The sequence below is a fragment of the Stigmatopora nigra genome, chromosome 16 (assembly GCF_051989575.1).
Source record: "Stigmatopora nigra isolate UIUO_SnigA chromosome 16, RoL_Snig_1.1, whole genome shotgun sequence".
Classification (NCBI taxonomy): Eukaryota; Metazoa; Chordata; class Actinopteri; order Syngnathiformes; family Syngnathidae; genus Stigmatopora; species Stigmatopora nigra.
In genome coordinates this window covers 8,199,589-8,212,265 of record NC_135523.1, presented here as the reverse complement: position 1 = coordinate 8,212,265, position 12,677 = coordinate 8,199,589, and the positions used below count along the sequence as shown (strand labels likewise).

Here is a 12,677-nt window from a genome sequence, read left to right as displayed (position 1 = left end):
CAATTTATGCATGGAAAGGTTAAATGCAAAAGTAAATGCCCCTCTGCGATTGGCTGGCAATCAATTCAGGCTGTCCCTCGCCGACTGATTTCATTTGTTTTATGGAACATTTGAGTCTGAGAGGAATATAATAATTTAAAAAAATGTTTCCTATATGAACAAAATATTAAAATTTGTACGAATAATTTTCGAGTTAGGAGTACTACTCCAGTAAAGGGTATTTAATGAGCATCAAGGCACCACAGACGACATACAGCTATGATATTTGATTACATATTAAGACAGTGCAGTATTTTATATGGCTTTTCAGTGCAAGAGTCATGTGTTTCAAGAGGTACTGTACTGTGTATAGGGGTATCATTTTTTTTGTTATATAACGATAGCACTTGTTGAAAGTACCCAGTGTTTACAAGTGAAAATCATGCATTTAAAACAAACGATGGATCAAAAACTCACCGATACAGTTAAGTACTTCATCCATGTAATATATAAAACATTTTGGAGGGGATTATTAGCTTATCCAGTGTGTTTATATGAAATCATTATGCTACTCACCCAGAGCACAATGAGTTCCACATTTATCTTTTCTGCTTCTTCATCTCAAGTTACAGTCAAACATGTCAGACAGAGAGACTTAAGTTTCCATTCACGGGGCAGAAAATCAGATAATGGCATAATGCACACATGCTTAAAAACTTTTCCAAGGACAAAACTCGACATTGCACAAGGATTAACACCCTGATTGAGAGTTTGTGCACAGGTAAAAGGCCACTGTGGTGTAACGTATTGCATTGCATTACTTGGTCAAATACATCTGAAAGGCTACTTGTTGCAGAGAAAATCATCTTTGAAAGGCACAGCATGCAAGTCATTACTTCGTCAACATTTTGACATTATGTTGTACCACCAGTAGGAATTTCTTGTAACAAGCTAAAAGAAAAAATGATCTGGCTGATTCGAAAAAGTCAAGAATTTTTACCTTTCAGGGTCAATTTTTGGCTAAAATTGTTCTTTGAGCAGTTTCCAGGAACCATTTCCAGAGTAGAGCACTTTCGGACAACTCAGTGACAGTTTTGACATTGCGGGTGGCATTTTTGATGGTTGACATTGCAGCGGCATCCTCCACTGGTGTCACCAGGACCCTTAAAAACAATCATATACGTAAATATAGCTTCAATTGCTGTGCAAAAAATAATTCAGTATATACTTAATGAATAGTAGTTTATTTGATCAGAACCTTTCCAAAGAAAATATCACCTTTTTTGTTTAAAACCCAATTTGTAATCCACACTACAGAGATATTGATCATAAACAGAGAATCTTACAGTTTATAGTGGAACCAAAGTCGAGAAGTAGTATAAATACTTGGCCAGGAGAAAAAATTTCAGACCATTGGTCTCCTGAAGGAGAAACTGTATTTTCCTTTGAAAGGTTATGGTTCAATGATGACAAAGAAAAAAAAGTGACAACAGAGAATAAAAAAAAACAAAGAAACAAGTGTGGTTGTGCAGTACAAAAATGTACAGGCATTTTTAACACTGCATTGTGGAAACCCTTTAGAAGGTCAGGGCTAGTTACCTTTGGACCCCAACGTCGTCCTCTAGTGACCCAGCAGATCTCTGTTTGACATACGGTGCATCGCAGCCAATCACATCCATCCCTTTTTTGCACAATTATGCCACACTGAGGACAGTGCATCGCCTCCCCAGATTGCACAAGAGTCTATTGGTGAAACAAAGATAAGAGTTGCAGTAAATCAGCATTCCTCAATTTCAGAGGTAATCCACACCTTTCTTTAAAAAGAACCAAAAACAGCCTAGTCAGAAATAGGAGTTTGTGCAGGTCGGAATATTAACAAATATAGCATTGTTGACAGATTATACCAATTTCCTGCCAAACTGAGGGGGTTAACCTTTCGGAGTGATTGGTTGGAGTCTCGTGATCTGGCAACCCTGAGTTGAAGCGTGCCAATGGCCTATCATACAAGTGTCAAAGTGGAGGCCCAGGGGCCAAATGTGGCCCCCCGCATCATTTTGTGCGGCCCGATTAAGTAAATCATGAGTGCCGACTTTGTTTTTTTTAGGATCAAATTAAAATGAAAAGTATAGATGTATATTAAATTTGCTGATTTTCCCCCTTTCAAATCAATAATTGTAATTTTTTAATCAATTTTTTTCTGTTTTTAGTTCAAAACTAATTTTGTAAAATCTAAAAATATATAAAAACTGCTAAAATAAATATTGTTTTAGATCTATAAAAAACTGAATATTCAGGGCTTTTAATCCATTGCAAAAAAAAAATCTAAATATTATATCTAAAATTGTCCAGCCCACATAAAATCGAGTTGACGTTAATGTGGCCCACGAACCAACCCGAGTCAGAAACCCTTGGCATATCATGTTCATAATTGAGGGTCCTGGCTCATGTGAGGGAGGATTAAAATGTTAAGATTTAGATTTCTTTAATGGGCCGGTACCACAAGGTTTGTGGACCGGTGGTTGGGAACCGCTGCTGTAACTACTGTGATGTTTAAATACATGCTCATAATATTCTACGTTCAACAGACCTGAAGTAGATGTGTTGTCCTCCGTGCAGCGGAGTCGTTGATAGCGCGAGCTGCAAGATCATCCTGGTATTGCTTACAGTTCATTCCCTCATGAATAGCCTGACAAAGGCAATGTTTTGTGCAAATTAGATGTTGCACATCAATGACTCGTTTTCCAGCAATTCAACTTTTTTTTGTTGTTTCTTTTTTTAAGCATCATTTAGGGCATTTATTACCTTGCAAATGAGGCAGTTTTTCTTGGTGCAGACAGGGCAGGGAAACACATTGACGGTGTCCTCGTACACGCACCAGCCCGTGCAGTCCGCAGTGGCACAGTGATAACTGCCCTCACATCGGGACTCTGCCACGGACAGACTTCGCTGCAGCCAACGCTGGTAGTCCTCTGGTGAAACCAACTTAGAAAGTGGGGTAGGGTTATGGTGTTAAACGAGGCAGTAGTGCAGTGGAACCACCAAAGTTGAACATTGAAAAGTTATGTGATGTCACAGTTAGGCAGCTTACAGAAACTCTCACTTTAAATCGCAGCATTCGCTCCATTGTGAAATTAAAGTATGTATTTTTTGGACTATAAATTACACTTGAGTATAGTAATTCGCATCTGCCAAAGAATACACTATGAAGATAAATATTGAAGTTGCACTAGAGTAAAATTTGCATTTTTGGGAGGGCAATTTTTGAACCCAAGAGCAAACTATAGCCTAACAATAATAAAATAGAGAACAGCGGGCTAAATAGGCATTGTTTTTTCAGATAACTTCACCCAAAAAAACTTAATGTAAAGTTTTACTTGAGTAGTATTTGTAGCAGGCCCACCCAGGCCCCTAATGAAAAATGGTCACTGTGACTTATTTTGCTGTGCTACGTCACTTTTTCCCAAAAGAAATCCCTCGAATAAATGCGAGTGTTTCAATAGATTAAAATAATCTCGGATTGGGCATTACAGCATGTGAATGATCCAAGGTTAGTTTTATAAGACTATATTATAAAACCCTTAACACCCATCACCACTTAACTTCTGACAAATGATTTGTTTCTTGGATTCACTCACAGATTTGATCTCCCTCTCCTGTAAGGAGCATGTGCAGGCGTAAGTGTCATCTCTGTAGGGACATGACACTTCTGGCTCCTCACTCATCATAATGACAGTGCGTAAGCAGTCTCTAACAAAACACACAAGCATGTTAAAAATACAAAATTAAGTGTCTATGGAGACTCCCTCTCTTAATATTCCTTACTTGCAGAAGCAGTGTAGACATTCCCTGAGTACAGCGCCATCCCCTGGCTTTATCTCCGTATAGCAGATCCTGCAGTCGAAAGATTCTGGATTGGGGACCAAGTCCTGGCCGTCCATCAAAAGCAATTGGTTAAAATTCTGGAAGCGCTCCTCTTCCTTTGCCTGGTGCAATGAGGATTTCCAATGACAGCCATGTTAAGGTGAATAAATTACTGTCATAAATTACAGACAAATACATTTGTGTACATTATGCCTCATTTTCCGTATGACCGTTTTGTGTTCAATGTATTACCAGATAGAGGAAACAGTTATTCAAATTCAGTTCACCAATACAACTAGTATAAAGATTTAATAATTCAGATTGAGTTTTTGGTGGCAAAAGGTGGCAAAATTTTAAGGCCTTGGTATTTAAAGAAAATAAAAGTAAATTTTCAAAACAAACCCAACATCATATGCACACAAAATTGATCACAAAAAAAAATGCGATTCCTAAACTCTCACCATGTTATTGACCATTTCTTTGATGCAATTACTACTTCTTATTGAATATTTTGTTTCCACCTCTTGTAAGATGATGTAATTTATAATTTTAACTTAATATCTTTAGATTTTTTATATATTTTTTTCCTGAAAAAAATCTGCGAAGCTCTGAGTCCGAATAGCTGAAGCGCGAAGTAGCGAGGGAACACAGCATACATAGTCTAATATGGGGGAAATGGCAAAATTTGGTAGGTGTGTCTAACACAATCGGTTTCCATTGCAAAATCTGATAAAGTACCAAAATAAGACGTGACAACAGCATGCCAATAGTGACGCGCACACATTGGCTAATGAAAAAAAAAAAAACCTCAAGAATGTGTAGTCTTCTAGTTCACAAAATAAAACAGCCTTGCATCATCTTGACATTTTTGAGTCCATTCCATTGGATATCATAGTATTCCGGACTACATATAAGTTTGGGTTAACAGGCTTTTATTTCTTCTAAGGACACTGGCTGGAACAGATAAATATCAAGGAGAAATAAACATAGCTGTCCACTTTCTGCAATTTAATGTTCTCTTTGTATCCAGTTTCATGTTTATATGTACTCAATTTCTACCGATGCATTCTGTTCAAGAACATGTGATTCAGTGATGAAAACTTTAAAATCATTCAAACGTCATCTAATGTTGCCCTTAATACAATAAAAAGTTTTTGTACATATAAAAATAAGAAATCACCTTTCTAATGCCCAAGAACACATCTCCAAATGTCCTTTACTATTGAAGAAAGAAATCTCCATATCCCACACCAATATTGTCATAGAAAATGTTCAAGTTTTTTTGTATAAACCCCTAATCTGACATCCCGAATAAATGTTAGCCACCACTTTTAAATCCCTGTGCATTTTTTAGTGAACCTGGTCCAGGTTATTGAGTAGTATGTTGTTTTGAATGTCCGTACTCCGCTGCTCCTCTCTTCTCTTCTTCTCCTTCAAGAAAACGGGACAGAAGAGAAGAGAGTCAGCCTGAAGTTTGCCGCCTCACTACTTTTGGCTGATCATGTATTTTTGTCGCCAAATATGCAAGAGTAGACCTTGCAACGTTGATACTTGTACTTTCACAATTTCCTGCCGTTTCATTTTGTGGTTGGTGTGGTGTTGTATCCTCAGATAAGGAATGTGCTCCTACCTGTTGGTACTTTCTTATAGCTTCCTTCTCCTGCTGGAGCCGTCTGAGTTCCATTGAGTCTGGCTGGTATTCACCTGGAACAATGTAAGACTCGGGCCGATTTGTACCACAGATCTCGCAGCCAGGCCATGTTGGTTTGTTGATGTAAGTGCAAGAAGGACAAGGCCAACCCTGTGGGGATACAAGGTCAATTTCATTCATAATTTGTATCTGTTCATTTTCTGTATCCCATCAAATTGAAGCCAGCCCTCTCAAATATGTAAGTGCCTGTGTGGCATTCCCTGAGATGCATCTTCAAAAAATGAAAAAAAAACTCCCCTTGTATGCTAAGGGAACAAGACAATATTATACATTGGATTAATCTAATGAAAGTGCCAGTATGTCTCAGTGTAAAAATAATAATAATAAGAAAAGAGACTAAGATTATAAAAAGAGACTAAAGAGACTATATTTTTACTTTGACAGAGCAGTCAATACTGCTATTTGTAAAAAAGCCTAAAATAATCCATTCAACCCAGGAGCATAACCAGTAAAGCTGCAAATTAATTAATTAATGTTACCTATCTGTACAAAATTATTTAAAAAAATAATAGGGGTGACAAAAACAAGCAAGTTAGAATGTGGTTGTGCAAGTGTGCGCATCTGTTTTAACAAGAAACAGGCTGCGTTCCGGCGGCTTGAGGTCGATCCTAGGTCGCTCCTCCCATGTGGAGTTTGCATGTTCTCCCCCAGGCCTGCGTCGGTTTTCTCCAGGTACTCCGGTTTCCTCACAAATTCCAAAAAACATGCATGGTAGACTGATTGGACACTCTAAATTGCCCCTAGTTATAAGTGGGAAAGTGAGCGGTTGTCCGTCTTCTCGTGCCCTGTGATTGGCTGGCCACAAATTCAGGGTGTTCCCCGCCTCTGGCCCGAAGTCAGCTGGGATAAGTTCCAGCACCCCCCACGACTCTGAGGATAAAGCGGTTCAGAAAGTGAAATTTCAAAAAAAGGAGGTGTTCCAAATTAATTATCCCTTATGAATCGCCATAGTGGCAATAGGTTTTTGTTAGCATTGCCCTTGGAACTAAGACCCAAAAGCTCAATAGATTCTTACCTAATGTACATTTTACACAACACTAGTACTACTGATTTCCTTGGAATTGGAATTAGCATCTTTCTTGGGTCTTACCGGAGGAGAGGGGCTTGATTCAGGCAATTCCACATTATCATCAACAAGTGTTTGCTCAGCAACGTTTCTTCTCTGGGACCCTTTGCAGAGAAAAATGACAAACATCAATCCACCCGAATTGCAGTCATGACCCATCCAAAAATCTTTGTTTTTACTCACCTGCATCGCCGCTATTTAATCGAGGTGGCAAGGTGCTATAAAGCCTTTGTTCATGAGAATTCTGAGAAAAGGAAGGTGGACATGGAAGGGAACTGGAGAGGAGCGCGCTCTCTTGGTCCTGCTGGAGGAGTTGGCGGGTCAGGTTAGTGTGGCGTGCTGACAAGAGGTACACAAATGCTGTATCGCCATCCTGGTGGATGCCGTAGGAGGCCAGGGAGCGCTGACTAGTGCACAAGCACTGGCCAATCACCCAACGCTGCTGCAAAGGATGAAAGCCATACTCGAGAAACATCTGAAGTATTGGATATAAAGCAGTTCCAAGTAAAGAAAAAGCTTGAAAACTCAAAAACATGACCAAGAAAAAGAGAAAAAGGACAAACCTGCTGTTTCAAAGCTCCAGTAGTCATTGCAGGAGAAACTTTCATGGTGATGCAACATGATGAAGAAGAATCCTCGACTACAACTGCCAAACTGTTATGAGATAGCAGGAGACATTAGAGTAACTCTATCAACCAATCTGGTCAATACTGATACACACTATGTATACACCAGTAATATATATTTATATTTATTTATTAACGTACTTATTACCTATTTATTTATGTTTAAAATGTATTTTCCTGTGTCTGTATTCTCACCCTCTTGCTACTGTGACAGTGGAATTTCCTGAAAACGGAATGAATAAAGTTATCTAGTCTAATCTAATGCATTTAGACACAAATTTCAACCTTTCTTTTTATAAAAGCCCCCTTATTTCCAGCTAAAGACATCCTTCTCCCCTTCTCCTGTTATTTTTTAAAGGTATGTAGTACATGGAGTTATAGTTCAAATTGATGAAAATTTGACAGATTTGTTTCCAAAGTTAATCCCTTCAGAGTAAGTTCAATTCTGTGAAAGACAAATTCCAGAAATCTGACATCATTGGTGTGAAGTTTAAACATCTGAGACTCGCTTTTCCTGCTCCTTTGTATTCATAGTAATGATGGCTGCCTGCCAGCTGCTTTATCAGTCACACCTTGGCAAACAAGCTATTAAGCTCTGAACAAGTACATTCAGATTAACAAGGGGATAAAGATAACTCAAATATCATCAATAAAACCATGAGCTACTGCCCGAATTTGTCAACGTATCATAACAAACTGACAGCTTTTAAACGTCATGGATCTACATTTTCCTCTATGACAGCGTGTTATCAATACTTTTGCTATGGCTTTCGGTTGCCAACTAGTTTTAAAAAGGTGTTCTCCTGCTATTTTTTTATAATCGGTCCAGAGAAAAATCCCAACTATTTCTGTGAACAAGCAACCTACTTGATTTCAGGATTTTCAGATTGTCGTACAGAGGGCTGAATCTTCAGCACAGCGTTTTGTTCGGAAAGTTTGGCAGCGAACATAGAGGCCGACTTTATGTCTCCAGCTTCGATGGCTTGGCTTAGTTCGATGCATGCATCTTCTGTAAAATTCAACATACACACATTCAACCGGAAAGAAACACAGGCAGAATTTAAGATTAAAATAGAGAGAAAAGTATGAGAAGAGCAGAAAGCTATTTTAAAACTCAATGACCATGTGACCACATGAATAATAAAGTGATGATCAGTTTCACTTTCTGGAGCTATGTGGTAGATGAAATATATAAGATAAGATTGCATGGGCAAGGTTTTTCAAAGCCCCGAGAATGAAATTAGCAGAATGAATCTGAATATTCAGAGACATGATTTAAAATCTTCTGTACACACCTAACCGTGACAAAGATGAGACGCTCTCAAGTTGGAGACATTCTTCCTTGTATTTTGCAGCTGCCACTGAGAGACAAAAAAGTGAAGATAAAATAAAATAAAAAAAATATATATATATAATAATTTCATGTAAAGTTGCCGGACATCTTTTAATGGAAAACACATTTTCTTTGTTTAAAGACAAGAGATAATAGGACCAAATGGGGAAACATAATTGAACCTCCTAAGACCCATTCAGTGTCAACTTTTTTTCAATGGCGGTCACCTATTACTTAAAAAAAAGCCATAAAAGCACATTATTTGTACCAATACCAGCACATGTTGTCCCAAGTGGACAATAAATGTAGTGTACTAGGAGTCCTTCAGTCTGTTTTCCATATTTCCCTCATCTACCCAACGTGTATTGAATGATCAACTCATCAACAATCTGTCCAGAATCCTGATAACGATCCTGATTATTTGATTCCAATGAGTTGGGGGAGGGAGACATGGAAAACACACTGGATCGGGGGCCCTCGAAGACCACAGTTTGGCACTTTGAGGGAAGAAGGACAAAGGAAAATGCTTTGAAATGCGACAAAATGCATACAATATTCCAATGCAAGTCATTGCTGTATTAAACAGAGGATGACTGACCTTTGTGTGCTTCTGCCAGTGATGATGTCATAACCGTAGCCCACTGCTGAGCCTCCTGCTCACAGCGAAAGTTGAAACTGATGCAATCACGCGATGGGTCTGCCAGACTCAGCTGATGGCATTTTGGTGTTTTGACCTCATAATTCATAGATCTCAAGTCATACTCTGCGATATTCTGGAGAAAGAGAGTAAACAAGAGTAGAGTATTAAAGGAGAAGTTATACTATTTGCTCACCCTTGATAAATTAAATAGGAAGCCAAAGTTTTACTCAAGGAGAACAGACACATCCAATACCGCCTTATCATATTAAGTTTAGCAATTCTTCTCTGGGGCCACCCGGCGTATGAGTGGTTACCGCGCCGAACTCACAGTGGGGGACCTGGGTTCAACTCCAGGTCGGTCCACCTGTGTGGAGTTTGCATGGTCTCCTGCGTGGGTTTTCTCAGGGTACTTCGGTTTTCTCCCATATTCCAAAGACATACATGCTAGGCTGATTGTACAATCTAAATTGCCCAGGTATGAGTGTGAGCGTGAATGGTTGTTTGTCTCATTGTGCCTTGCGATTGGCCAATTGAGGCTGTGGCCCAAAGTTATCTGGGAAAGGCTCCAGCACCCCCCATGCCCCTAGTGAGCATAATGCGGATCAGAAACAGATGGAGATAATTGTTTTCTGTGCCAGAAAAAAAATAGTATAAGAACTACCTTCAGCTTTATGTAACTAAATAGCAACAGTGATTTTTTTTTGTTTACAAACTATGATGAGGTTTAGCCACTTGGAAGTGACGCTAATAGGGACTCATCAAAACACATTTAAATGGAGTATTTTTATTAAATAACATTGGTGGAATTTGACTTCAGACATTGGCAGGGACTTTGTTGACATTGAATTTTAGACCCCGAGCCATCTGATCATTGTATTTAAGCCACTTTTATTCCTGGCCGCAAACTTACCACGCATCTCCCGTTCTCGTGACAATCTTGGAGCAACAGACGGAATTCCCCGGACTTCCCCGGGTCCATACTGAGCTGCAGGCGAAGCGACTCGTTGCCAGCTTCGGGAAAACGAAGTGGTCTAATACCAGAGTGGCACAACGACACCCGAACCGACATGAGGACGGTTTGACAGCTGGGTCCTGGTCGTGAAGCTCCATTATATTCGACATGCGAAGGAGATGCGCGCCGATGCTTCACAACACTGGCGGCGGTACAACCGCCCAAACTCAGTGACATCGTGTCAAGGGACACATTTAGAAAAGAGAGACCGACAGAACGAGGATCCGGGTTTTCCCCACTTCAAATGTTGTTGCTCCAAGAATTAATCTTTCCTTTCAGACATACACCTGAACGTCAACAGTGGATATGTGTGCGTGGGCTGTCAAATTTCAGTTCCTCGACATCCCGATGATATATTTCCTTGCTATATATTGTAGCTCCGTTTGGGGAAAAAAATGGCTTGTGAATCCTCGTTGAATGCATTAAAAACTATGAAACAATTTCTCAGGTGAAGCTTGTTTCGATTCGTCGTTCATGCTCTACTTCTGCTTTGTCTTCTTCGGCTTGTTTACATGCAGTTGCGGCACAAGGTCAAATGTGCATACTGCTCTCTCTACCGGTGTGGTGTGGAACTACATTATGAATATGAATATGAATATATATATATATATATATATATATATATATATATATATATATATATATATATATATATATATATATATATATATATATATATATATATATATATATATATATATATATATATATATATATATATATATATATATATATATATATATATATATATATATATATATATATATATATATATATATATATATATATATATATATATATATATATATATATATATATATATATATATATATATATATATATATATATATATATATATATATATATATATATATATATATATATATATAGATATATAGATATATAGATATATAGATATATATATATATAGATATATATATATATATATATATATATATATATATATATATATATATATATATATATATATATATATATATATAGATATATATAGATATATATAGATATATATAGATATATATAGATATATATATAGATATATATATAGATATATATATAGATATATATATAGATATATAGATATATATATAGATATATAGATATAGATATAGATATAGATATATAGATATATATATATATATATATATATATATATATATATATATATATATATATATATATATATATATATATATATATATATATATATATATATATATATATATATATATATATATATATATATATATATATATATATATATATATATATATATATATATATATATATATATATATATATATATATATATATATATATATATATATATATATATATATATATATATATATATATATATATATATATATATATATATATATATATATATATATATATATATATATATATATATATATATATATATATATATATATATATATATATATATATATATATATATATATATATATATATATATATATATATATATATATATATATATATATATATATATATATATATATATATATATATATATATATATATATATATATATATATATATATATATATATATATATATATATACGTAACAGTCACATTTCATTTCATGACGGTTAATTGGCAGTATCGCCTTTCTTTCTCACCACAAAATCGCCTTTCTTTCTCACCACGAATTCACCTTGTATCAGTTGCACCTGCTCACCTCGGCTCCTGCGACAGCAGTTTTAAGATGACATTACTTCCAAAAAAATTCCAAGCTTAGTGCATAATAATAATAAAAAGCATAAAATACTATACCGTACTGATGAAGATTGAGAAAAAGATTTAGAAATACTGCAGTCTCCTTCAGAATTGTATTCCGTCTCGGATGGTTAAAAAAATGACAATTGTGTAGACAGATATACAATAATGACAATATACTAAATCAGGGGTAGGGAACCTATGGCTCGGGAACCACATGCGGCTCTTATGATGGGTGCATATAGCTCTGAGCTAAAATATGGAAACCAGTGGTAGGAAAGCCGAGTCCCGAACGCACCAATAGAAAGGTCACGTCGGGATTCTGACATTGATTTCATTGATACTCATTGAACTCATTAATATTCAGTGATTAGCAACAGCGTAACAACGTTGACGAAGGAATTCAGAGACGAATAAAATGACTGCAAAATGTCATTTATTTTGACTTTTAAATTGTGAGTATGGCTCATAAGGGAAAAACATTTGAAAATAGGAACTGTTTAAGGCTCTTTCTTTCAAAAAGGTTCCCGACCTCTGTACTAAATGAATAGTTCGATGAGATAGGCTCCAGCACACCCCTGAGCCTCGTGAGGATAAGCAGGATGTGCAAAGAATGATTGAATGTAGGTTTAGAAGTTAATTCCTCAACCATATACATTAGAAATTTGGAACCCATATGACGA

General features: G+C 36.3%; 1 protein-coding gene across 2 annotated transcripts; it reads right to left on the bottom strand.

The window, feature by feature from the left end:
• Nucleotides 1-206: 206 nt before the first annotated feature.
• On the bottom strand, nt 207-10,723 carry shrprbck1r (sharpin and rbck1 related). 2 transcript variants are annotated; one of them, XM_077735846.1, is made up of 14 exons: nt 10,127-10,723; nt 9,175-9,349; nt 8,539-8,604; nt 8,111-8,252; nt 7,181-7,271; nt 6,801-7,092; nt 6,642-6,721; nt 5,471-5,641; nt 3,802-3,962; nt 3,615-3,726; nt 2,782-2,961; nt 2,567-2,665; nt 1,579-1,722; nt 207-1,142 (listed from the first exon to the last, which is right to left on the bottom strand). In XM_077735846.1, exons 1-14 carry the CDS (start codon nt 10,403-10,405, stop codon nt 1,062-1,064), a joined length of 2,073 nt encoding a protein of 690 aa, XP_077591972.1. In that variant the 5' UTR covers nt 10,406-10,723; the 3' UTR covers nt 207-1,061. The 2 variants fall into 2 exon arrangements, with proteins under 2 accessions (XP_077591972.1, XP_077591973.1); XM_077735847.1 differs by having other exon boundaries at nt 6,801-7,059.
• Between the last annotated feature and the right edge of the window lie 1,954 nt (nt 10,724-12,677).